Source organism: Anastrepha ludens, chromosome 6 (genome assembly GCF_028408465.1).
Source record: "Anastrepha ludens isolate Willacy chromosome 6, idAnaLude1.1, whole genome shotgun sequence".
NCBI lineage: Eukaryota > Metazoa > Arthropoda > Insecta > Diptera > Tephritidae > Anastrepha > Anastrepha ludens.
In genome coordinates this window covers 2,120,776-2,146,948 of record NC_071502.1, presented here as the reverse complement: position 1 = coordinate 2,146,948, position 26,173 = coordinate 2,120,776, and the positions used below count along the sequence as shown (strand labels likewise).

At 38.7% G+C, this 26,173-nt stretch overlaps 1 protein-coding gene across 2 annotated transcripts in view; it reads left to right on the top strand.

Moving 5' to 3' along the window:
- LOC128867972 (GTP-binding protein Di-Ras2) overlaps positions 1-26,173 on the top strand; it is a 184,350-nt gene that overhangs the window by 144,744 nt on the left and 13,433 nt on the right. For both annotated transcript variants that reach the window (XM_054109624.1, XM_054109623.1), the window contains one exon: positions 4,434-4,597. In XM_054109624.1, coding sequence (XP_053965599.1) covers positions 4,434-4,597 — 164 coding nt within the window. The remainder of the gene's footprint in view (positions 1-4,433; positions 4,598-26,173) is intronic.

Below are 26,173 nucleotides of genomic sequence, written 5' to 3'. Positions count from 1 at the left end.
TACAACTACACGCGCAACAACAAACTATACACACAAACGTATTGTACTTGAATATGCATAGCTACGTTGAATTGAATCGTCCGATCAGCGCGTTGGCTCGTCATGGTTAACTAGTTGCCTAAGGACATGGAGTGCAGTGCACGTGCAACAGTTACCAGTCGATGCAAGGTCAGCGCTGTGCAGGGCATTTTGTTCATTTCCGTTGACCTGCTTTTGGGAGCACAAAAAAAATAATCGCCGGTATTTAGCGATGGTAGCAGCAGAATTTCAAAGGCCCGACGATAGACACTACGGACGAAATTCGCAGCCATATACACATATTAGTGTTTGCATGTAGTTAATGCGCCAAAAACAAAGAATCAATAAGGCGACCTCGCAGTAGGCAAAGTTGAACTTAGGAGCGGAAAGTTGTAGGAATATTACACCAGCAACGGATATTAAAACAAATTGAGAATAGGAAAAATATCCAGGAGGTTATTTTTCAGTTATCTTCTGGTTGATTTTTTTACAAATAATCACTTTTCAACGGAATCGCTGGAGCACAATTCAATGCCAACCGTCTACAAATACAACATAAGTCTTTTTTCGAATCACTCAAGAGGTCTCTGAAAATACAAAATCGATGTTGGATTACGGCCCAGCTTATTTTAAGCCAATTGACGACGCATAATCGTAAAACCTTGCTACAAGAGCTCTCTTCATTAGATTTAGAATGACCTTCAAAAAGGCTTTCCGAGACAATCCGGAGATAAATAAAAACAGATGACCGAACGGCCAATCATAAATATCATATATAGGGTTTTCCAATAACAGGTGTTACAGGTGAATGGATTGTGCTATCGAGAGATGATTAACAATTTTTTATGGCCGATATTGGATGGTATTGATCTGGACAACATTATCTGGTTTATTTTCAACAAGACGGCGCTACGTGCTACGCAAGCAACGAAACCATTGATCTTTTACTGAAAGAGTTTCCGGACCGTGTTATCTCTCGAAGAGGTGATCACAATTGGCCACCGAGATATTGTGATTTAACACCTTGTAACTTTTTTCTTCGGAGCCACGTGAAAGAGAAAGTCTACGCCAACAGCACAGAGTCGATTTAAGACCTCAAAGATGGAATTCATGAGGCTATCGAGGACATATCAGTCACTTTGCAATTCGCTATGGAAATTTTCATGAAATGTATATTGTCCTGTAAGCGTGGTTGTGGTGGCGTGATGTTATTTTCCACTATTAACGGCATACCTTCCTCTTTCTAATGAAATAAACATCCGATCATTTATATTAAAAAATAGAATTTTTCTTTGAATATCAAAATAACACCTCTTATTAAAAAACCCTTTAGTAAAAAATGCTAAACGAAGTCGGTTTCGTCTCCATTTGTCACCACTAAAGCTCCACTAAAAAGCTATGTTAGCTGCTCGTAAAGAAATACGGAGAACAGTGATAGTAATTTTATTATTCCACAATTTATGGTAGATAGTAATCTCACTTCCTTAGTTCAATTCGTGACGCACCCTTCGGTTTAATAAGACAGGCTTACAACCAATTAAAGATTTTTTACCCAATAATCAGACCGTCCAATTTCAATGTAAAGTCGAATGGTGAGTCCGAAAATTCCGATAATTTTGGTTAAAAAAAACTGAAGTTATGAATGGTGTTTATGGAGCCGATACTGCAACAGCTAATTACGTGCAATTTTGGTTTCGTTGCATTTCGATTCCGTTCAGGCATTTTTGATGTTAAAGAAAATGTCTGTGATTTTATCACAGAAATAATCAAAGTTGACCGACATCGCCCAAGAGCTAAAGATCGACCATAAAACAGAAGTAAACCATTTTCGCAAAGCTGGATTAAAAACGAAACTCGATGTTTGGGTGCCACAGCAAATAACACAAAAAAACACTATAGATCGAATTTCCATCTGCAATTAAATCAAGCCATTTCTTAAACGGATGGTAACTGGGGATGAGAAATGGGCCACGCACGACAATATTGTGCGAAAACGATCGTGGTCAAATCGTGATGAAGCAGCTCAAACGGTGGTCAAACCAGGACTAATGGCAAGGAAGGTTCTACTTGTATTTGGTGGGACTTCAAAGGAGTCATTTATTATGTCCAACAACTAGACCTATTGAGCAGAAATATCTAGAAGTGGCCAACACAAGAAGTGTTGCATACCATCAGGACAATGCAAGACACATCTGTAATGACTAGCCAAAACACTGGGAGCTTGGTTGGGAAGTTTTTAATCATACACCATTTAGTCCGAACCTGGCACCAAGCGATTACCATCTTTTTATCTCATTTCAAGATTTCCTGAATATCTAGAGACGATTGAGAAAATCGATTAATAGAGTTTTTCGCCAATAAGGACGAAGACTTCTATGAGAGAGGCATTATTTTTTATTTTATTTTTATTTTTTTTTTATTTATTTATTGTCTTTGAATGGATACATTCTTACAGACTATATTAAGCTAATGTACAATAGTTTATTAGTTACTAAGAAAAGAACGATTTAAGATGATTGACTAAGATGCCATACGGCCATGTAAAATCAGCACCAGAAGAATTGAAAAACATATTTAAATCTGAACATGCCCTAGGAATCGGAGCATTCATCCCATAGTTGGTTCTCGAGAAGCCAATTTTAAAGGTTTCGTACTGTCGGAGCCTCATATTGGGTATATTAAATTGAATTTTACTTAAGAGGGAAGGACAATCAATAGATCCAGAAATAATACGAATAATAAATGAGCACGATAGAATAGACCGTCTGCTATCAAGTGGTTTTAAGTCAATTAGTAAACATCGAGAGCGGTACGATGGTACAGGTTCAGAAAAGTTTAAAGATCGGAGCGCAAAACGAAGAAAGACTTTCTGCACTCTCTCAATCCGATTAGACAGACCTATTTGGTACGGTCTCCAAATAATAGCGGCATACTCTAATCTTGATCTAACAAAAGCACAATACAATGTTTTGAGAGTGTGTGGGTTGGTAAATGCAGAACAATTTCGGCGAACGAATGCTAGCATCGCATATGATCGTCTTATGACGTGGTTAACATGGCTGGTGAAATTCAGCTTAGAGTCGAAAATAACGCCTAAGTCTTTAATTTCCTCAACGGATTGCAAAGGTAAGCCAGCAATATTATACGAAGTATGCAAAGTGTTGTTTGATTTAGCATATTTTACGTGAAAGCATTTGCTAATATTTAGTGACAGATGGTTTAAATAGCACCAGTTCCGGACATTGTGCAAGTCGGTTTGCAACTTTTCAGAGTCCCTAACACTGTTAATCACCGCAAATATTTTAAGATCATCAGCATACAACAAGTGTTCTGCAAATGAAAAGCAAGAACCAATATCGTTAATAAAGAGTATAAAGAGGAGGGGTCCTAGAATACTTCCCTGTGGGACACCGGAGGATGCAATAAATGCACGGGATGTCGTATTATCGACGGCTACAACGCAGTGTCTGTTGGACAAATATGATTTGATCCAAGACAAAAAAGTGGAGTGTATACCCAATGATGCAAGCTTCGACAAGAGTATGAAGCTACCTTTAAAATGGCAACAAATTAAACAATAAAACGGTGCACATTTGACCCAAATCAGACAATCCGAAACATCTTAAATAAAGTTTTGAGTTTTAGGCAAAAATAATGAACTTCTTTTTTCTCCCAATCTAATATAATTGGAACTTACAACCTTTTAGAGTATTCGGCCGAGCTCCTCCTCCTATTTGTGGCATAAATCTTGATTTTGTTTACAAATTCCCTCCATCATACAGTTTTAAACTGACTCCGATCGGTAGATTTTTTTTATGAGGAAATACATGGCAGAAATACAGTCGGAGATTTGCCTTTGCTTGCATAGGAGCGAAAATAATACTCGTTTTGAAGTCACTGTATATACAGTAAGTGTCACTAAAATCGTACATCGATTTTTCCTATTAGCTCAAATAAAAAAAACAAAAATCTTAAACTTAACCAAAATATTAAAAAACAATTTTACACGATTTTTTCGAAATTTTTGTTTCAGATATTCAGTTTTGTAGCTCATTAAATTGCAGTATAACAAAACACAAGTTTGAATAATTAGCATGTGCCAAAAGCTACTTAAATCTTACTTGCACTCCATATCATACAAGTCTGCAAAGGAGTCCACATGCTTTCACCATCACCTCCGTTTTCAAGAGTTAGTAATGCTTGGTTATCGAGTGGGTTCAACTTAATTGATTTCAGCCATGATTTCGCAGTTATTTCCATTAAATATTTGTCGGCAAAAACTCTTTCATAGTGGCATAATTTTTGGAATCTTTTTCTTTTCTCGCTTAAACACTTCCAATTACATTTTGTGTACTTTTTATGCATTTTCCCTTTGCTTGCTTTTCATCACTTGCGTTATGTTTTCTTACTTACAGGGCGAAAGTGCTGGAGTGCTCCGCCAAGGAGGATCACAACGTGATTGACCTCTTCAAAACGTTGCTGTCTTTGTCGCGATTTCTACCCGTTGGGAGCAATAATGATGGCACAAGTGGACTGAAGCGACGCTCTTCGGCATATGTTAGCGCATCGTCAAGTAGAAGTAAGTACTCCTGCAACTAAATTCACAAAGAGCTAACAAACAAACGAACCTTCAAATAGTCGAGCGTTGTGTTGGCAAAACAATGAAAAAGACAACCAAAAATGAAGACTAAGTAAACGTGAAGAAAAATTAATTTAAGATGCAACTGGTATATATGTGTAAGTGTGTGTATGTATGTGTAAGTGCACCTTGCACCTCAATTCAGCCTTACAGTCTTTGCTGAAAATCGCAAGGGCCGAATGTCAACTACTAGAGTCCACTTAATTTGATCAGAGTTTGTCTTTCAAGTATCCGTTTTTTAACTTGATTTTTCACTGTAGCTTGAGTTGATATGGCGTTTTCCAAAGACCTCTGGCGAGCAATTTTGTGCTTGCTGACCTCTGTCTCTTCCATCTGCGTATTTCGTGCTTTTGTTGCGTTACTTCCACAATAACATCGTCATACATGAGAGGGGAAGTATTTAAAACTGAAAATTTAATTTAATTTTTATTTTTCAATCATTTTGCCATACTAGTTGCTTGCTTTTATTTGCGTGTTAAATGTTGCATGCAACGAATTTCCTGAACAGTTTTATTAATTACGTAATCAAATGAAATTTTGATTTGTTTCACAGAGCAACTGAAGCTTTACAGAGAGTTTGTTGTTGCATAATAAATTTGCTCGCAGCTCCTGCTAGTGATAATAATTTCTTCCTTGACAATGCTAAAGCTGGATCTTCCCAATTCCCCTATTGATGACAGCTCACGATTCCCTCGTCTTCTCCTTTGACGAGTCCATCTAAGTGACTCAGTTTTCTTTCGGCTCGAGTTTGAAATTAATAAGAGGTACCTATTTAAGGATATACGGTTGCTCTTTGGCTGTAACCCTAATAAAAGGGGTCTACAAAATAAACCCCGAAACATAGAATGCCTTGACATCTATCTAAATTTCAAATTTCCTACATTTATCAGTTTGTAGCCCAAAATCCCAGAACCAGACTATCCAACTCCTATGCAGTATCGGTCAATGAAGCATTTGAATTTAAGAGAAAAGGTAGATCACAAAAATTTCTAAATTAGAGTTAAATAAATTTGGTATTTTTGAATAAAACAAAAATTAAAAAAAAAAATACTTTTCTTGCAAAATTATGAAAACTTTCAATTTATGTTGGGTGAAATAAATTCATACGTGGACTTCCATATGTGGGCTCAGCTACCGATGTTACACAGGAATTGGATGAACTGGTTCTTTGTTAAAAATCATCAATTAACTGTAAGCCACAGCTACTGAATTGAATTATCTACAACTTGTGAGAATTCTTTCTCTGTGACTATGACTATTTCAGAACTAAATTCAATAATGATTATTTTGCAAAAATTGTTTAAATAGAAAATAATTTGGCAAATAAAATAGCATTTTTTATATCAAAACAAGTCACAGTCTATACACAAACGCATTTCATATTATTTCATAACAATATTCTGCAAGACGACTTTTCCAGACTTCACCAATTTGCGTTGTTGATTTTTCAGAACTCAATCTTTCGGCATCGTTTAACTTCAAACGCATTTGGCCCCCACTGCTCCTGATAAAATACAAAAGAATTACACATTTACATGATGTTTCATCTGTGTTTAAATTCACATTTCTCTGTACTTAACCAGCCACCAGACACCAGCAGGCTGTAAGTCATTTATCACCATCGCATTTCCATCGCCTCCGCAACTGCCAACTTTCCGCGCTCTGTCGCCTTACTCCCTCTCTCTTTACTTAATGTGTCGTGGATTCATTACAATTTCTGCTTTTTGCTTTCTTCAGCTTTGTTCATGAGCACTCAGCTCTACGTGTATGTGTGTGTGTGTGATGCAATTGCAGAGCGCGCACGTACCATGAATGCGACTGAGGCAAGAACAGTAGCAACATTGCGGTATCCGGTGCGTTTGTGTCGCAACAATTAAATGGAACAAAGGTTGCCAGGTTGCCATTGGAGTTACAGGTTCCGCAAGAGTTCAGTGTGCCGTGACATGACAGTTCACTTGCTAGTACCTAAGATAGTTTTTTGGCACCTAATACTTTGCATATTCACGGCAGTGGCGCCTTTGTTGTGCAAAATTTCCATTTTGCACCGTTTCTACACTGCCGCGCTCTGAGGTTCTACCTTTTAGAACCTTTGTGTTTTGCCGTTTCTACCATTTCTCGCAATATTCACCTATTTATTTGCCGTTGTTGTTGTGGTCTACTATTTTACTAAAATTCCAAAACTACTGCTCACATAAACAAGCACAAATAAAAACTTTCAATTACACAACAGTTAATTATCGTGTTCATCAACTTGAATGGTTGCTAATGGTGATTTTTGCTACAGGAAATTGCGTACCACATTCTACTAAGCGTAGGGCAAGTAAACAATGCGCGTATATCTTGGCTTTCTTCGGTATTCCACAGCCGAGAGGTGTCTAAAAGCAAGCATTGTTTTGCTCCACTCATATTTTTTTTTTTTAAATATTAAGTTAAAATGATAAACAAGTAGAACTGTGGCTTATGTAAGTCTAAAAGATTTAGACTCAGTTTTTCCAACAATTTTGCTTTTCCAATTAGACCTAAAAATGCACTCAAGTAGTTTTGACATTGGTACGACGAGGAATGTCATGCTGCCGCAGAAAGAAAGGATGCCGCCTATAGAGCCACGCTGCGATCGGGCGCAACGCGAGCCATGTGGGATCGCTACAGAGAGCTGAAAAAGGAAGAGAGACGTATTATCCGACAGAAGAAACGAGAGGCCGAAATACGTGAGTGCGAGGAGCTTGAGATGCTGGCCAACAGGAACAACGCCCGAAAATTTTACCAGAAAGTTCGGCGGCTTACAGAAGGTTTCAAGACCGGGGCGTTTTCCTGTAAGAACAAAGACGGCGATCTGGTGACTGACGTACAGAGCAATCTTAAATTATGGAGGGAACACTTCTCGAACCTGTTAAACGGTGACAGCTGCGCATGTCATAGAGAATGTGAAGATCCCGATACCCCAATCGTTGACGACGGAATTGTCGTTCCATTACCCGACCATGACGAGGTGAGAATAGCAGTATCACGGCTAAAAAACAACAAAGCCGCGGGCGCCGACGGACTGCCGGCTGAGCTATTCAAACATGGCGGCGAGGAGCTGGTAAGGTGCATGCATCAGCTCCTATGCAAAATATGGTCGGATGAAAGCATGCCTGCCGATTGGAATTTAAGTGTGCTCTGCCCAATCCATAAGAAGGGCGATCCTGCAATTTGTGCCAATTACCGCGGGATTAGTCTTCTAAATATCGCCTATAAGGTTCTAGCGAGCGTATTGTGTGAAAGGCTGAAGCCCACCGTCAACCAACTGATTGGACCTTATCAGTGTGGCTTCAGACCTGGAAAGTCCACCATTGACCAAATATTCTCAATACGCCAAATCCTGGAAAAGACCCATGAAAGGAGAATCGACACACACCATCTTTTCGTCGACTTCAAAGCTGCATTCGACAGTACGGAAAGGAGTTACCTGTATGCCGCGATGTCTGAATTTGGTATCCCCGCAAAACTAATACGGCTATGTAAGATGACGTTGCTCAACACCAGCAGCGCCGTCAGAATTGGGAAGGACCTCTCCGAGCCGTTTGATACCAAACGAGGTTTCAGACAGGGTGACTCGCTGTCGTGTGACTTCTTTAACCTGATGTTGGAGAGCATCGTACGAGCCGCAGAACTTAATCGCTCAGGCACAATTTTTTTATAAGAGCGTACAATTGCTGGCGTATGCCGATGATATTGACATCATCGGCCTTAACAACCGCGCTGTTAGTTCTGCCTTCTCCAAACTGGATAAAGAGGCAAAGCGAATGGGTTTGGTGGTGAACGAGGACAAAACGAAGTACCTCCTGTCTTCAAACAAACAGTCGGCGCACTCGCGTATCGGCACCCACGTCACTGTTGACAGTTATAATTTTGAGGTTGTAAAAGACTTCGTGTATTTAGGAACCAGCATTAACACCGATAACAATGTCAGCCTTGAAATCCAACGTAGAATCTCTCTTGCCAACAAGTGCTACTTTGGACTAAGTAGGCAATTGAGCAGTAAAGTCCTCTCTCGACGAACAAAACTAACACTCTACAAGACTCTCATCATGCCCGTCCTAACGTATGGCGCAGAAGCTTGGACGATGACAACATCCGATGAAGCGACGCTTGGAGTGTTCGAGAGAAAGATTCTGCGTAAGATTTTTGGACCTTTGCACGTTGGCAATGGCGAATATCGCAGACGATGGAACGATGAGCTGTATGAGCTTTACGACGACATAGACATAGCGCAGCGAATAAAGATCCAGCGGCTTCGTTGGCTGGGTCATGTCGTCCGAATGGATACAAACGCTCCGGCTTTGAAAGTATTCGATGCGGTACCAGCTGGTGGTAGCAGAGGAAGAGGAAGGCCTCCTCTGCGTTGGAAAGATCAGGTGGAGAAGGACTTGGCTTCACTTGGTGTGTCCAATTGGCGCCGGTTAGCACGAGAGAGAAACGACTGGCGCGCTTTGTTAATCTCGGCCAAAATCGCGTAAGCGGTTATCGCGCCAATTAAGAAGAAAAGAAGTTTTGACATTTCTTTTCGTAAATGACCCCAAATAAAAGAAAATTTGGTGATGTTTCATGTGTGCCATGATTTTTTAGCACTGGGTCTTCGGTCATGCCAAATAATTTGTATAGAAGGACACCACCAACGGTGAGCAAAGATAAATACTCCTATAACTAAAATGTTGCTCATACGCCACGTCATATAATTTATTTAATTACACGTAATTTATACAGTAGGTTCTGTTTTTATGCGGCTTTTTTTTATGAGGTTTTGAAATAGTGCGGTTTTTTTTAAATAACAAAATGCATGTCGACCTATCGGGAATTGTACATATAAACAAGATTCTAAACCAGCTAAGCAAAAACTCATCACAGATTACATCAGAAATGCTAACCCTACAAGTATGGAACCCGCCTGCATAACTATCTAGATCAGACGTGTACATTTCCTCAAGTGACGAAAGTGATTTTACGCCAAATCCTAAACGAACGCGCAACATGTGGGTATTGTCTGATTCTATTTCTGACTTAAATTTATTTTTCGATTCTGACGTTTCTTAAATAAAGATATAATTTTCAAAAATACAATATTTTGTTTATGCGATTTTATTTAATTATTTCAGATTCATACGGTCTATGGAACGTATCTATAGTTATAATATGGGACTAGTGCCCTTTTTTATGCGATTTTATTACATTATTTCAGATTTATGCGGTTTTAGCATTTGAAACGTATCTATAGTTTTACTATAGAACTAGTAGCTTTTTTTATGCTGTTTTTTTTATGCTGTTTCTTGCGGAACGTATCTACCGCATAAAAACAGAACCTACTGTATCATTTTATATATATGTCCTTTATTTACAATATAGACATGAATAAAATTATTCAATATAAAATGTAAATTTTCAAAATGAAACTAAGGCATCGCCAAGTTCTCTCTATCTAACTATATTTTGGCTAAGGTTTTGCCTGATTACAGGATACTTGGATTGTTTCCAACTCTCTTTTGCTACAGCGGATCCATGTCTAATGCAGTTCGGGCAATCTCGTTGCTTGCTAGGCATAGAATATGGCGAGCCAAGTCCATTTTCTACTACGAATTTCTATTTCGAATGGGCTGGTGTTTGTGTGTAACAAAAGGTCTTCATTTGAAATTTGGCCAGAAAATTTGCAGTATTTGCTGGTACAAACTTGGAGTTTGCTACTTGCTGCTTGCGTCAAGCTCCAAGTTGTGCAACTGTATAATAGCACTACCTTGGCACAGCAGTTAAATATTCTTATTTTTGTGGTTTGTGAGACGTTACAGCATCTCCAAACTTTATTGAGTGTAAGAAAAGCACTATGCGGCCGTTAATACAATATCTTCTTCGGATCCGCCATCTTTAGTAATTTTGCTGCCAAGTATCTTCAATGACCTGACCATCAATTGAAAGCGGATTTACCTTTGATGGGCCGATACGCATAAACTTAGTTTTTCATGTATTGCATTAAGGCCCAATTTTCGGCATTCTTCGAGAGGCATTCCAGTTTGGCCTCTATATGCTCGAAGCAATGCGCGAAAAAAAATCTATCGTCAACACAATCAATGTCTCCGAGAAACTCCAGCCAGCGGATGTTGGTTGTTGGTTGCGTCAAGAGCTGAGTCCAAAAATAGTGACAAGAGAGAGGGTGACAAAATGCATTCTTGTTTCACTCCTCTGGAGATGCCAACAGGTTCACTTTCTCGCCCATTGCCAGACAGTGTCAAACGCTCACTCAAATCCCACAAAAGGTAGATACAAATGCGTGTTAAGTTCAACTGACTGTACAATAATTGCACGCAGAGTAATAATGTGGTCAACTTAAGTCGCCCCGGCTGAAAGCCAGCAGAAATACGGCGAAGTAGTAAGCATGGCATCAATTTAGTTATGGCATTCGGCCACGTTTGCCCAAGACAATTTTTAGATTGGCTAAGGTCACCTTTTTTAGGGATCGTAACTATAACTTTTCTTTTCCATTCCGTGAAGACGACATTTGTAGCCCAGGCTTAAGGAAAAAAGGATATACGTCATATATATAATAATAATAATAATAATTGGCGCGTACACTTCTGTTAGGCGTTTGGCCGAGCTCCTCCTCCTATTTGTGGTGTGCGTGTAGATGTTGTTCCACAAATGGAACATATATATACATTATATTATATTTTAACCTTTTGGCACTCAACAAAACTGCTTTATGGAGGCCTTAGCTGATAAAACTCGCTGGAAAAGACAACAATAGGTTAGCATTTGGAGTGGATGGAATGAGCTGCCAAGCGCGGTGCTAAATATTCTAGCTATATAGCTCTCAGTCAAAGCTGCTAACATTGTGCGCTGCGAAAGGAATTTGTAAGCTTCCCGCTGAGATTGGCCTACACTTCCAACCGCAATCGAATCGCGTTATTCTCCACCCGAATTCAGTTCGCGAAGCAGTGCAGTTAACAGTATCTCGCAGCATCTGTTCGAAGTTGAATAGAAAGATTAGCGAAGGAGTCTTCAACGAGGAACTCTCTATTAAGCTCAAATTTAGAATTTCAGATCACTACAGCGTTTCTATTAAGTACCAACTATCAATGAAGCTGCCGACCTGTGACTCGCTTAGCATTCTTAGAGCATATAAATCTTTAGTCTGATAACCAAGCGGCAAAAGAAGCCTTAGTCTCACTGAAAGTATGAATGAAAATGCTCGGGAAATGGCTGACATTACTTTCAGATGCATCCCAATACAATTCAGGCAGCAGTGGTATTATAAGAAACTGCATATGAAACTCCAATGAACCGGCAAAGTAAGGTAACCACGAGGTGATTTCTTGGTGCATAACTAGGCTGGAAATTCCTGAATGTTCTTGAATAGATGGGTCTCGAGCCAACTTAGCGAGTGATTGGCGAAAGAATTTACCATTAGGGTTGCCAAGACTTTCTGGTCACAGGTTGACCGAAGGCGGTCGAGGGATTTTCTAAAACTAACAAAGCCAATGTCAGCCTTGAAATCCAACGGAGAATCTTTCTTGTCAATAAGTGCTACTTTGGTCTAAGCAGGTAATTAACTAAGCTGATGGTAGCAGAGTAAGCGGAAGGTCTCGTCTGCGTTAGAAAGATCAGGTGGAGATAGACTTGGCTTCCCTTGGTGTGTCCAACTGGCGGCTGTTAGCACGGGAAAGAAATGACTGGCGCGCTTTGTTAAACTCGGGGATCCATGCGGCAGCACTCAACATTATTTCAACCCACATGTGCGAAAGCAAAGCTGAATGGAGAATGCTGAGCTACCCTGCTTTCACAAGGTTTGGGCTTAAGCATTTTAGCTATTAACTAAGTAACAAAACCAGAGGATATCAGCTCTCTACAGAATTTCGTCACTGGCATACAGCACTTTTCTTTCCGCCCTTCCTATTCATACCTTAAGCTAAATATGCCAGAGAACAAATATTTACGTAAACGAAAATTCCATATGGATATACTCGAATGTATGTAGACTGTTTAGAAAACTGTAAAAACGGTGACCTTCAACTCCTGGTAGTTCATCGGTCGAATTTCGACTTCTTGTTGACCCAGACTAATTGGAAAGCCAAGATATGCACAACCATACACTCTTGCATTACGATCTACACGATGTTCCATCGATGACATGTAACCACGTCTGTTAGCTCTTAGGTCACTCAATCTTTATTACTTTTGATTGCTTGCAATTTATGCTTTTCTTTACTTATATTGTGTATTTATTGCTTTTTGGTGGATTTTCATCGTTCATTTATTCCATTTATCGGTTTGTACTTTTAATTAAGAATTTCAACTGAACTTAAAACGCTCTCCCGCGGGCAGCGAGGTGGACATAATCGGCTTATTGGCTGACAAGTTGCAACAGTATGCAGGAGTTGTCACACAATTTATACTCGCAGCTGGGCGGAGCATACGTAGATGGCGCGGTGCAGGTGCTGATGGCATAGCGATGACAAAGACGCAAGCTGTGAGCAGCAGTAAAGGATAATAGAATGAGTCAAAAAGAGCAACAAATGAATACTGCAATCAAGTGAAATTCATTTAAACTCCTTATGCCTTCGTATGTAGGTGGATAAAGGGTTGTCAGCCTCACTTTTTTTTTTAATTTCGAGAATCGCGATACTGGGCGGATTTTTCATTACAAAAATTCCCCTTTTCAAGTAGCTATAAGCGTGTGCACCTACATATAAAAAAATATATAGTACATTTTTAATGTAGAAAATTTGCAACACTGTCGGGAAAAAATGATCAACAATGAATGAAAATTTAGAGCCACTTCAAATTTTCACTTTACTACCCTAAAATTGTATAGGCTATGAACCTATATTTTTGTTTTTTTTTACAATAGTTCTGATTAAAAAGTTTGGAATTTTGTTACAAATTTAGCGAATTTTTATAAATTTTTTACACAGGATTAGTACCAGACTGGCACTACAACCATTTCACTTAAACTTTGGTTTAAATGAAATTTGTTGTCTAATGAACCATATATTTGAAAAAATTTATAAAAATTGAAAAAGTAGTCGAAAACTGGTCCGAATATCTCTTTGCTAATTAGCTGTGCATTGCCGTGTGTCAGCAGTTTTGATTAAGGAAATTGATAAGTTTTTGCTAATGCTGGTGATAGAGGCTATTACCTACAACAGCAAGTGTAACCAGCTTCCTTCAACCATCCAACCCACAAGTGCTGAAGCAGAGCTGTGCTACTCATCTGCTGGCTTTGTATGCAATAAATTTAGGTCACATTTGGCGAATAACTCTCTGAATGCCTTAGTTTTTTAAGACCATACTTTAATCAAAGCAAATACAACATCAGAATTCGTTTTAGAGGTATGGTTCCTTTGGCAAAGTTTCTTATTTTGATCCCTAGAAGATGATTTTAACAGAGCAATGAGCGATTTTTAAATCGGCCCGCCCTAATATACATGTATTTATATATGTGTGGATATGTATCGCTCATCACTAGCTCGTCTTCAGAATCAATTGCTCATAATTAAATTACAAGTATAAACATTTTGCTGGGACTCGATGCAATTAAAATCACAAGCAGCTTTCCAAAATATTTAAGCAGCACAGTGTAGCGAACGGGCATGAAATACATCATCGTTCATATTCGAATAAAATTTTTTTCTTGGATGCTGAGTTTCTCTGGCCTAACCCTAATTTGATGCACTAGTCGAAAATCTTGACCAGGACTTCAAAGCATAGCTTCCGTTGTTTCTTGATAGTTCTAGTCCTGGTATTATTGAAGCTTCTGATAAAATACATTCCTCTGCAGTAGAGTAAAAGCGTATCTGCATAGAATTCGCACACCCTTATTTTATTAGGTAATTGACCAAACTTATCCACCAACTGGTGTGGTGCATTTTCATTTTATTCTATACTGGAAGAACCTGTGCTTTAATGCAGCTTCTGAATGGCAGGTAGTCACGAATGGTAGTCACGTGCCAGCCCACCCCACAGTGGCGACCACCAAATATAGGGCAATACCAAGTTGCGCAACTCACATTGAAGGATAATCTTGGCTAATAACCCAAAAACAAGGATGTAGGCTCCAATCACTCATATGTATATAATTATGTACACTCATCCCTCAAATTACACGGAGGGTACGTTCGGGGAAAAATCGCGCAAAACGAGATACAGATAGCCGAATATGCTCAATAAACCTGAAAACCGTGTAAATCGATATAAAGAAGGCATAGAAAGGTCGGAGACATGTTCATTATAGTCGTGTAAAATGAGATAAGAATTGATTCAGATTGAGTCTTTTTTTAAGTTTCCAAACCATCCCTTGCTTGCACTACGTATACATTCCGTAGGAGATGGAGTTTGTTGCTTTTCTTTTAATGAGCTTAAAATGAGCTTTTTATCTTATCAACACAGAATTTGTTTTTACTATTATCCTCTATCCAAATTACTAGAGCTTGCTTCTATTAAGTCATCTCGATGATATGTGGAAAATGTTGCACTGACAGTAGTTCCCCTTGCTATACTTTTCCGAACAGAAGCTTCCATTTGCTTTATTGTCCTAATAGTTGTCTCATTCATTTCATATTCTTTCATGTTGACGTGTCGAGACAAGTTTTTTTATACTGGCATTAGGTCGTCAACCTAAAGGCCAGCCCCCTTTCGGGGGTTCTCACCTTACATCTTTTGTTCCTAAGCTTCCACCAAGGTTTGTTCTTTCATGCAGCTACTTGATCTCCGCACTAGGCTAACGGTGTCACCACGAGAAGGCGATGTAAGGGAATTGGAAAAAAGAGGTGAAAAGGTTAATTTATTTCGATCTGCCAACTCGTTGCATATTCTTTCCCTTTGATACACCAACAATTGATATTCATCAGTTGCTGTGCTTCGAAAGGCGCGTCATAAGGAAAATATATATATATATATATATATAATATATATATAATTGGCGCGTACAACCTTTTTGGGTGTTTGGCCGAGCTCCTCCTCCTATTTGTGGTGTGCGTTTTGATGTTGTTCCACAAATGGAGTGACCTGCAGTTTCAAGCGGACTCCGAACGGCAAATGGTTTGTTATAAGGAGCTTTTTCATGGCAGAAATACACTCGGAGGTTTGCCATTGCCTGCCGAGGGGCGACCGCTATTAAAAAAATGTTTTTCTTAGTTTTGGTGTTTCACCGAGATTCGAACCTATGTTCTTTCTGTGAATTCCGAATGGTAGTCACGCACCAACCCATTCGGCTACGGCGGCCGCCATATATGATCCGGATAAAACAATAGACGACATCTACCGCATCGCAGAAATTCTTCAAAGACAAACTGTAATACGTTTTATCAAAGTCTAACAGATTAGATGGACTAGGCACGTACTGCGCATGCCAAAAGAGCGAAATGATAAGAAAGCTTTTATTTTAACACCCATTAGAGGAAGGAAAGAGGGTGCCCACAGAAGAGATGGATCGAATCAGATCTTAAGGAAATAAACGTGCACAACTGGAGAAATGAAGCTATGGATAAAAAAAAGTGAAGGAAAATTGTTGATGAAGCTATGGTCCACTACGAGCTGTGAAGCTAAGCAGACGAACTGAGTTGAAACACATTTACGAAATAAATTTTTAAAACTAAAAAATTGCCGTTTTTCACTTGTTACTAGAATTTAATCAGAAGAAATGACGTGGAAGTGTATTCTTCTTCTTCTTTCCGCAAAATGCCCCCACCTTAATATTTGCGATTGCAGTTTCAGAACAAGCTTTTAAAAGAGTACGTTAATCAATGTGACACTAATAAAAGGCATAATGAAAAACTATCAAAACAACAATTTTTTTGTTGTTTTAAAAACGGTGTAAAAGCGAAATCGTGTAATTCGAGTGCCGCACAAATCGAGGGACGGGTGTATACGAATGTCTATACAAATTAAATTTAATTAATAAATCCATGCAAGGCCAAACAATGCGAAAGTGACCCGCCACAAACGCTTGAAACTATTATTTAATTTATAATTAATTTTTAATTGCAAAATAAATCAAGTAAAAGTTGAAAAAATGTATCACAGGGACACCAAAGCATGAATATGCGGCAAATGTGCTTGTATTTGTTTGTGCTTGTGCAAGAACTCAAGCTGAATAGAGTTGAATATAAATTTGCATTGTCTTTTTTTCTTTCTTTTTTTTTTGCTCAGCAAATATTGCACTTTATCGCTTTTTCTTGCTTTTGTATTTAACCCAACTCCCAAAGTGCATGTCTTCCCACTTATCCAGCTGTCCATTTCCCTACACCCCTGCCCACTTGTTTAGCCATTTCACTGACATATGTGCAGACATATAGGTATACGCACAATGAAGGCTAACAATAATGCCGGCTGCAAAACAAAGGGAAACCACAACAACCGCTTCGCAATTCGCATTCAAGTACATCTTCTACTCAAATAAGAGGCTTGAATGCGTACGCGTAAGTGTAAGTGTATGTGTGCGAATTTGGTTTCGCATAGAGGTACGTGAATGACTTGAAGTGCTTGCTCAGATAGCCGGCAGCACTTCATTTATTCAAGCACATACATAGGCACATACATATGTACGTATGAATGAGTATGGCTGTGAAAATAAGAAATACATACATCATCCTCGCCGAGAGAAAATGAGGAACGTGATGTGACCACCGCTACAGAGGCTGAGCTGGATTTATACATACATACATACATTATACTGCAAACAAGGAACAAGGGGGACGAGGCTTTTAGGTCGCTGCTTGGCTGCTGCGATATGTCAAGTGTCATTTCCTTGAAAGTGCTTGCGTGGTGTACGGTTTTTATGAATATTTGTATGTATGTGTGTAGGTATATATTCCATTGCGCTCCATAAAAATCACTATAAATTAGTAAGATAATTTGGAGGAAATTATTATCAAAAAAATGGGCCTCTGATAACTTATGCCTACATGCACTCATGCACCAATACATGCTCATTCGGTATATGCCAAAGAAGACATGGCTTCTGCCGGTCCCAATTATCGTAAAATCTTCCGTAGCTTTTAAGCTCATTCCGGCTTAATGCATAAAATTAGCTTATTATCCTGAGTAGACTATTGAAATCCCTATTGCATACATCACAAACAACTTATTGATTGATGTGACTTACTTGCCGAAGTCAACATTGTTCAATATTTTTTTAAAATTGAAGAGGGCACCAATATTACCATCAACGATAAGCTCTTCAAGCGAACAAAACAAGGGTCCAAGTGTTTTTAGTTCCACGCGATAATAAAAATCACCTAAGCGCTAAATGAAGGGGAAGGGACCTTTGGTAGTTGAATCGTGCCTGGAAATGGGTCTGTCAATTAATCTGGTGGTTCATGGAATTTGATACTTTTGGGCCACTTTTCGTTAGGAAATTCCAAGTTACTGTTCCATCTTGATAATTCAGCTATATTGAATGGCTGCGAAGACAACATTTAGCGATGTAATCCGCCTAAAAAACCATAAAAGTAGTCGTTGCATGCAACTTTAATTTGAAAACAAAATGTCTGCCCCTTATAAAAGTTCCGTTTCAAATCTTTACAATTTCTATTGTAACTGTTTGCATATCTCACATGCATTGTTGCACCTTCTTGTTCACTAATTAAATAATGGGTAATCCTGATGTGATTTCATTGAAAACTAAACCCTTACAGGTTAGGTTAGGTTACGAGGTGTGTTCAAAAAGTATCGCGAATTTTGAATTTTCGCAGGTTACGTATATTCGTGATGGATGAATTCTATAATTCTTGGTTGGTACTTATGTCTCTCAGTCATGCCGACGAGTTCATTCATTTTGAATGTTCAGTTAATTGTTGACAGCTGCTTTGCTTGCACGTGTTTCGGCTCGTCTTCGATTTTTCTTCTTCTTAATTGGCGCGATAATCGCTTACGCGATTTTGGCCGAGTTTAACAAAGCGCGCCAGTCGTTTTTTTCTCGTGCTAACCGGCGCCAAATGGATACACCAAGTGAAGCCAAGTCCTTCAGTCCAGTCCAGCTGGTACCGCATCGAATACTTTCAAAGCCGGAGCGTTTGTATCCATTCGGACGACATGCCCCAGCCAACGTAGCCGCTGGATCTTTATTCGCTGCGCTATGTTTATGTCGTCGTAAAACTCATACAGCTCATCGTTCCATCGCCTGCGATATTCGCCGTTGCCAACGTGCAAAGGTCCAAAAATCTTACGCAGAATCTTTCTCTCGAACACTCCGAGCGTCTTCGATTTTTACCTATTCAAAAAGATGGATCAAAGAACCTGTATCAAATTTTGTGTGAAAAATGAAATTAAGTGCGCCGATGCAGTCCGAATGTTGACTGTGTCATACGGAGAAACTACTTTGGACCAAAGCAACGTTGATCGGTGGTACAAAATGTTCTCAGAAGGCCGAACAAAAGCGTGCCGGACGCCAGAACACTTCAACAACAGACGATTGATTGGACATATCGATTGGCTCGTGCCATTCGTTTTTTTTCAATGATTTGGGCATGTGACGGGTCTTCGCAAAATTCGTACCAAAACTGCTCAATTTCGACCAAAAGCAACATCGCATGAACATGGCTAATCATGAAATTTTCCATTACCGAATTGCAAAGTGACTGCCCTATGTCCTCGATAGCCTCACGAATTCCATCTTTGAGGTCTTGAATCGATCCTGGGCTGTTGCCGTAGACCTTCTCTTTCATGTGGTCCAGATCAATACCATCTGATTCCGGCCATAAAAAATTCTTAATCATCTCTCGATAGCGCAATCCATTCACCTGTAACACCTGTTATTGGAAAACCCTTTATATAAGGTACAGCTGACACTTTCTGCTTATGTGGTATAATAGTTGTATAATAGTAATGCAAGATTCGCTTGAGCATCCCCATAGCTGAATGCCTTATGTCCAGACCAGTTTAAGAATTTGATCATATAACAGTAGTTTGTTGTGAGTTGACAGAATAGAGTGTCTCCAGTAGGGTAAAGAAGTTTTTGAATTTTAATTCCAGCTCTTCACACTTTTCCAGGACAGTTAAGCATCAAGAGTTATTCCAACATATTTGGCCTCGTTGGCGTAAGGTATATTTACACTATTTATGAACACTGGCTTGCAAGTTGTTTTTTTCAGGCAGAATGCAATGAGTACCGATTTTGAATTTGTTAGTTTGAATCGCCATTTGTTCGCCTATGTTGCAAATGAACTGCTGATTACAATTTCGTCGTTGAAGCGTCGATTGATCCTCCAGGACAGAGCCAGGATAACCATGTCATCTGCAACGATTGCGCTAACGTGTTTCTCATCGACCGATAAATCGAGCGGACACAAGAAGTATAGGATACTTGCTTGAGGTACCACTGCGCTTACTTTGTGTAATGAAGAATAGGCTTTGCCGAATCTGTCACGAAAGTATCTGTCATCAACGTAGGAAGAAAGGATTTCGCAATATTTCCTGAGTTATACCTACGGGGTATTACTTTGAAGAGCCCAAATAGATATTGATGAATAAATAAATATTTTTCGAGAAAAATTAAAGTCATCTTTCTTTTTGTACACACCTGGTACATTTCGAACCATTTTAGGGAGTACTTCTTAAACTTTATTATATCTTATTTTATTATTGTATTTGTAATATTACAAAAGTTTTAGTTACCCGCTTTCCACCCACGATTTGCTTGCTATCTAAGTATTTTAATACATTTAAGTTAAACACTGTAAAAGTGCTCGCATGCAGAAAGTTTTTGTGAAAGTGATTATTGACCTTAAGTTACCTAATGGTTGAATCGTTCATATTTTCAAGGGAGTAGCTGGCAAAAATTTTGCTACAAAACTAAAATTTTAAACTTAGCTCACAAGCCTGGGCAGACCCATCAATGTATGTGTAATTGATGCATGTATATACGTATACATATCTACACATCCAACGAAACGACTTATGACCACAACGAGCAGCAGCTGCTTTGGTATAATTTGCTCAAGTTAGCCGCTGAAGGAAAAACAAAAACCAGGTACACTAATGGCGGATTCTAACCGCCTGTCTGTCTACCCGTGTCATCCGAACGAAATCGAATTTTTATGACACACACTAAGGCCGATGGAATTTTAATTGAATCGTTGTCTGATACATTTCGTTAAAGCGTTACTGAAAATCACGTTGAACTATTTTCCATACAAACCTCACTTGGAGAGAGAAAAGTTGCTTTAGATGTTTTGGGAATTTTTTTCCAAAAGAAATTAAGATTTTTAATTAGGATCGGTTATTTGAAAAATGATCATGAAAATCCTGTTGTCAGAGATTCGCTCCGTTTTTGTCTTCATACTTCGCTCACCTTGAAATCAAAAATATTTAGAACCTATTTTCCGGTGTTTGTAAGTATGAGAATGTAAAAGCAAATTTACGTATAAAAGGGTAAAAAAAGTTCTTTGAATCTTTACTTTGCTGCGCCAATAAAAAACATTCACTTGTGCCTCTCTTTTCTATGTGTAATTAATTATATGTAATAAAGTGTGGACATTAAAAGCAAATTATAAAACCGAAGCCTTCATTAAACATCAGAATTCTTAGGAACACGGTATTCCCTGAATATCAGAATCGAACACAGAGATCCTAAAATATCTCTATTAGTATTTGAGCCCCACTGCCGCCCTTAGCGGCATTCTGAGCTTACTTCTCGTGGATCTTCAAGTTCCATTCATTGCTGCTCAGAGGGCTATTAGGTTGAAAGAGGTTGGCCTCTGGAGGCAATCTCCTGTAGGACATGGTAGTATTTTGAGGCATATGGCTTCTTCCTTTTCTGTACTTCGTATCTCTCCATCCGCAAACTGGGTTTTGAGGGTTTTGCTGGGGCTATCTTTCCAAGCAGACTGGATTGGAAGGAGGGGAAAGTCTGCATGGACATAGGTACCTCTGTTTTCACTCAAGATTGCAGCCTCCTTTAAACTGCCAAAAACTAGTAGTGTTCTTCAAGCAGAGATCTTCGCGATCCTACAGGCATGCAAAATACTTAGGAATCGTTGTTCGGAGGGATTCGTAAATATCTTTTCCAATAGTCAAGTTGCGATCAAGGCCCTGTCGTCGCCATGTTGCAGCACTCTTCTGGTGAACTTCTATAAGGAGGAGATCAAACGCCTCAAACTGGAGGAAACACTTATTATATATGGATTCCAGGGCATAGCAACATAGTGAAAAATGAAATTGCAGACCAGCTTGCCAGGAAGGAATCAACAGAACCGCTCTCAGTTGTCCCCTCGCCCATTGACAGAGGAAAATTGCACAATTTCTTTCTTAACAAAGGGCTGGTCAGATGGAGTTCTATTTTATCGTGTGCTATCTCAAAAACACTTCGGTCTCAGTACGACAGGAGGTGCTGGGGATCCCCCGTCATTCAATTGCCAAGCTCAAAGCGGTATTCACCGGTCACTGGGTGATCGGAACTCATATGGAGAAGCTTAGAGAAAGAGGTTTTCTGGATTTGGTGGCTAACCGCTAGAGGCCCTTACTGTTCCTTTTTCGCAGGTAATGCTATACATTACGGTATCAAAACGGCACTCTAGTGCTACGTGTGGTGTACCCGTGGTGCCGTGTAGTGTACGTAACTCGAACTCGGAGCTGCAATAGATAGCTTTGGCTGGCCTACAGTTATAATTACCAGTTACAAAAAGAGCTCAGGATATTTTTCGAACAAGAGACCTTTCACATCGCATTCAAATACTCGACTAATTTGCTGCGCATACATAAACATTTAGCCACCTTTTGATAGACTTGAAATAACAAAGTGCTGAAAGCAATCAAAAAAAAACAAGTGAAAAAATCAAATAAGCAAACATCTTTGCGACGTTCGCAATAAATTCGAAGGAAAACAAGTAGGAAAGAAGAAAAAAACCGAATAAAACTTGGGGAAGCATAAAAACTTAAAGTTTTGACTAATTGCACAAATTTTAATTGTCTGTAATTTACTAGAACTTCTAGCAATTTTGTTATAGAATCCAACAAAAACGTTAAATCACAACACCAGCTGCGAGTACAAGCTACAACACGAGGCGAAAATAAAAATAAACTAAAAATAAATAAAATAAAAAACTCGGAAATAAAAAAAGGCCAAAAACCGAATAACAAGAATTCGTTAAGGAAGTGTGGAATTCTAAAAGAATATAAATATATTTTATGTACATTGCATAACATAAAAAAAAAAGAAAACGCAAAAATTTTTACGTACAAACCACTCCCACGCTCAAGTGGCCAAAATTGTTAAAATTAAGGCGCATTTTTGATCTTAGGTCGAACGCCAGCAGCACTCGCAACATTTCATTTGGCCAACAAATAAAACCATAAAAAACATGAACAGAGAACAAAAAAAAACCATAATAAACATGAACAGTTGTTAGTAACAAAAATTAGTCGACATCAAAAGTCAAATGACCCCAAAAACATGAACTCAGCCAAGAGTAGTTTGTATTTTTTTTTTTTTGCCTTTGGCTAAACTTCACAGTACGCCTCCAACCTAAAAACTGCAATTTTGTGACCACCACTTACTTTCTTCCTTTAGACTTCTATAGAAGTGTAGAGCGTGAGCGCGGCCAATTAAAGCATAAAAACAGCCACTCAGAAAAAAGTAGCATTAATAAATGCCGTGCGGCTGGTTGTTGTAACAAGAAGTTTGAAAAAAGAACAAGAAAAAAAGAAACCCAAGCTTGTGTGCGGGTTTTCAAAATAGTACAAATCGGCTTTATCGTAGAAAATATGGGCAACATAAATGTCAAAAGAAAATAAGAATGATTTTAGATGGGCAGCTGACTGCGTGAATTCGTTGATTGCTCTACAAAAGAAGTGGGTTTCACGCGAAGCGAAAGTAGCAGAAGTATTGTCGAGAATTTTGTGTTTGCGCAATTCCAATTCTTTGACAATTTTTTAAATTCCAGTTTATTTATCTACAGTTTATGCTGCCTCCGAACAGCAGAATTTTTTTTATGAGAAGCTTTTTCATGCCAGAAATGCATAGGGAGGTTTGGCAGTGCCTATCGAGTGGCGATCGCTATCAGGAAAAAAACTTTTTCCGTCAGTTGATGTTTCATATCCACATCGAGCTTCATACCTGCCGCCTGCCGAATGATAGTCACGCATGAACTCATTTGGCTAAAGCGGAGGCCAAATTCAAGGGTGCTTTTAATTAATATTTGACCAACTGTTCCCGTTTAATTTATTAATCTTCAATAATTCACCACAGACTAACTACTCGTATTACTCTCAAGTATGGCATTTCCCCCAATTATTATTAAAAACACTTGATTCAATAATAAACAATTTAATTTGACTTAAATTGAATTATTATCATTACTTTGTATTTCCATATTAAATATTTCCATTGTTGCCGATCTCCCGCTGGAGTCTACAGCTGCTTCCATGTTAGATCGCTGTCAACTACTTGGAATTCAGATCGAATAGATCTGCGTCAAGAATCTATGAATTATTGTTGTTGTAGCAGCATAAACATTCCCCATACATTTACGGGGAATGTTGCTAAAGTTCCGGATCGTTCCGGTTACGTAGATCCGACTGCTGTAGGAACGAAAGTCAAATCAACAAAACCACGTCCAAGTGAGCTTTGCGGACTGCATTATATTTCCATCCTACTAAGAGAATATTCGGATTACCGGAGGATGTGTCCCAGCCATCTCCAATTTATTTTCTCTAACTTCAACACTGATGGTTTTTGCTTATGAAGCGCAGATAAGTGCTTCGTTCGAGATCCAACTTTCCGGCCACCAGATTAGCAAGATTTTACGCAGGCATCTGTTGACAAAGGTCTTCAAGTTGTCCGATGTTTCTTCGTTTCACAGCCATAGAGCAGCACAGATTTGACATTGAAGTTGAACAATCGTAATTTGGGTTTTTTGCTCAGTTGTTTCCAATACCAAAGGTTTGTTCCCAATAGAAAAGGTATTCAACATCTAGTACAATATCCGGTTCCAAGCCCCATAAGACTGTTTAAAATAGTACTGTCATTTTGTATATACGTAGCGATGCATGGATCTGAACTAAACTGCTCTTCGAAAAGCAAATCCCTAACACTTATCTAACCAAGTTAGGTATTTGCATAAAATTGTATCACATATCTCATTATTCTCAAGACACAGTGAGAAATTCATCTGAATAGGCTAACCTGGTCGATTGTAACCGATCAGCAACCTATTATCAGATTCAGCTCTAGACTTGATTCCTTTTTCATCAAAGGGATAACCAAATACCTTCAACTATCGACTCGCTTCTGGTCTCCACTACTTCCTATGCTCTGAGTTTCCCAACTTAGCCCCTACTTAGTAATGGTAATCATGGCTAGTTAAGATCATATACAAGTTGCCATTTGGTGGTCTTATTGCAACAAATGGAATCAATAAATAATTATTTCCTTAGCGAAATGATGAACTAACCAACCAACGAACTTTCTTCGTAAGATCCTTCATGATAATCCGGATACCGATATGTCCTAGTACGAGTTTCACAGTACGTGGAGCTGCTTATGGCGTAAACGGCCGAAGTACAAACTATAGGATTTTCTTAGCAGCTCAAAGTACGAAAGTGACTTATCTGTTTTACTTAACAAGTGCACACATATGAAGCTGGAATTTCCACATAGATAGCGCTAACTGCAAATATTTGTAAGGGAACTAATTTGAGTCTCGCATTTCATCGAGCTTTAGGCAAACTTTTGATCGGCTGGGTTTAGATCATGTCGAAAGACCCATTTAATCAATTTCAGTTCATTTTCTTTGCATAATCGAAACTCGTGCCTTTGCATGTCAGTTATAGCTGTTTAAGCAGCGCGATCGTATTTTTTCTTAAACCTCGTTAAATTTTTTCACGTGTGAGGTACGACTACATTAAATTATGTAGCAGAGTGGTTGAGGTAATTCATATAGAAACTAATAAAAACCAAGCTATTACAGTTTAATACTTTTTGAGGTCAGTGTAAGCAACATAAATATTAATTATGGGTCAAAAAGTTCCAAGCACGTTCACGTTGGAAAACTTCAAACTTGATGCGGAATGTCTAGTTTGACGTACCTTTGCAGACTATGCTTGCCGTTCCCAAATGGACTTTCAGAGTAAGTTAACAAAGTCTTATTTCTAGGATAAAGAAGTTTAATCCAGAGTCTTTTTCATGCGACACAGACACTTTCTAAACATGGCTTTAAATATTTAAAAATTTCATCACAATTTGAATACTTTAAAGATAAAAATATTGATTTTACTAAATGAAAATGAAAATAACCAATCTAAGCAGCGAAACAGACAACAGGGAAAGCCACCGCGTATGATAAATATTATCAAATTCTGCGAAAAATTGTGTGATGAAATATAATATTATACAGATGTACAGATGTATGTGTGTACAACCAAAAAACAAATAGTCTGAAATTTCATTTTTGAATACTTTTTTACAGATTTTACCCGCACACGCGCTAACAGACATGCTTGGATGTGTGTGGGGGGGCGTGGGCGTGTATACCTCGATTGTCTCTACATTTCAAC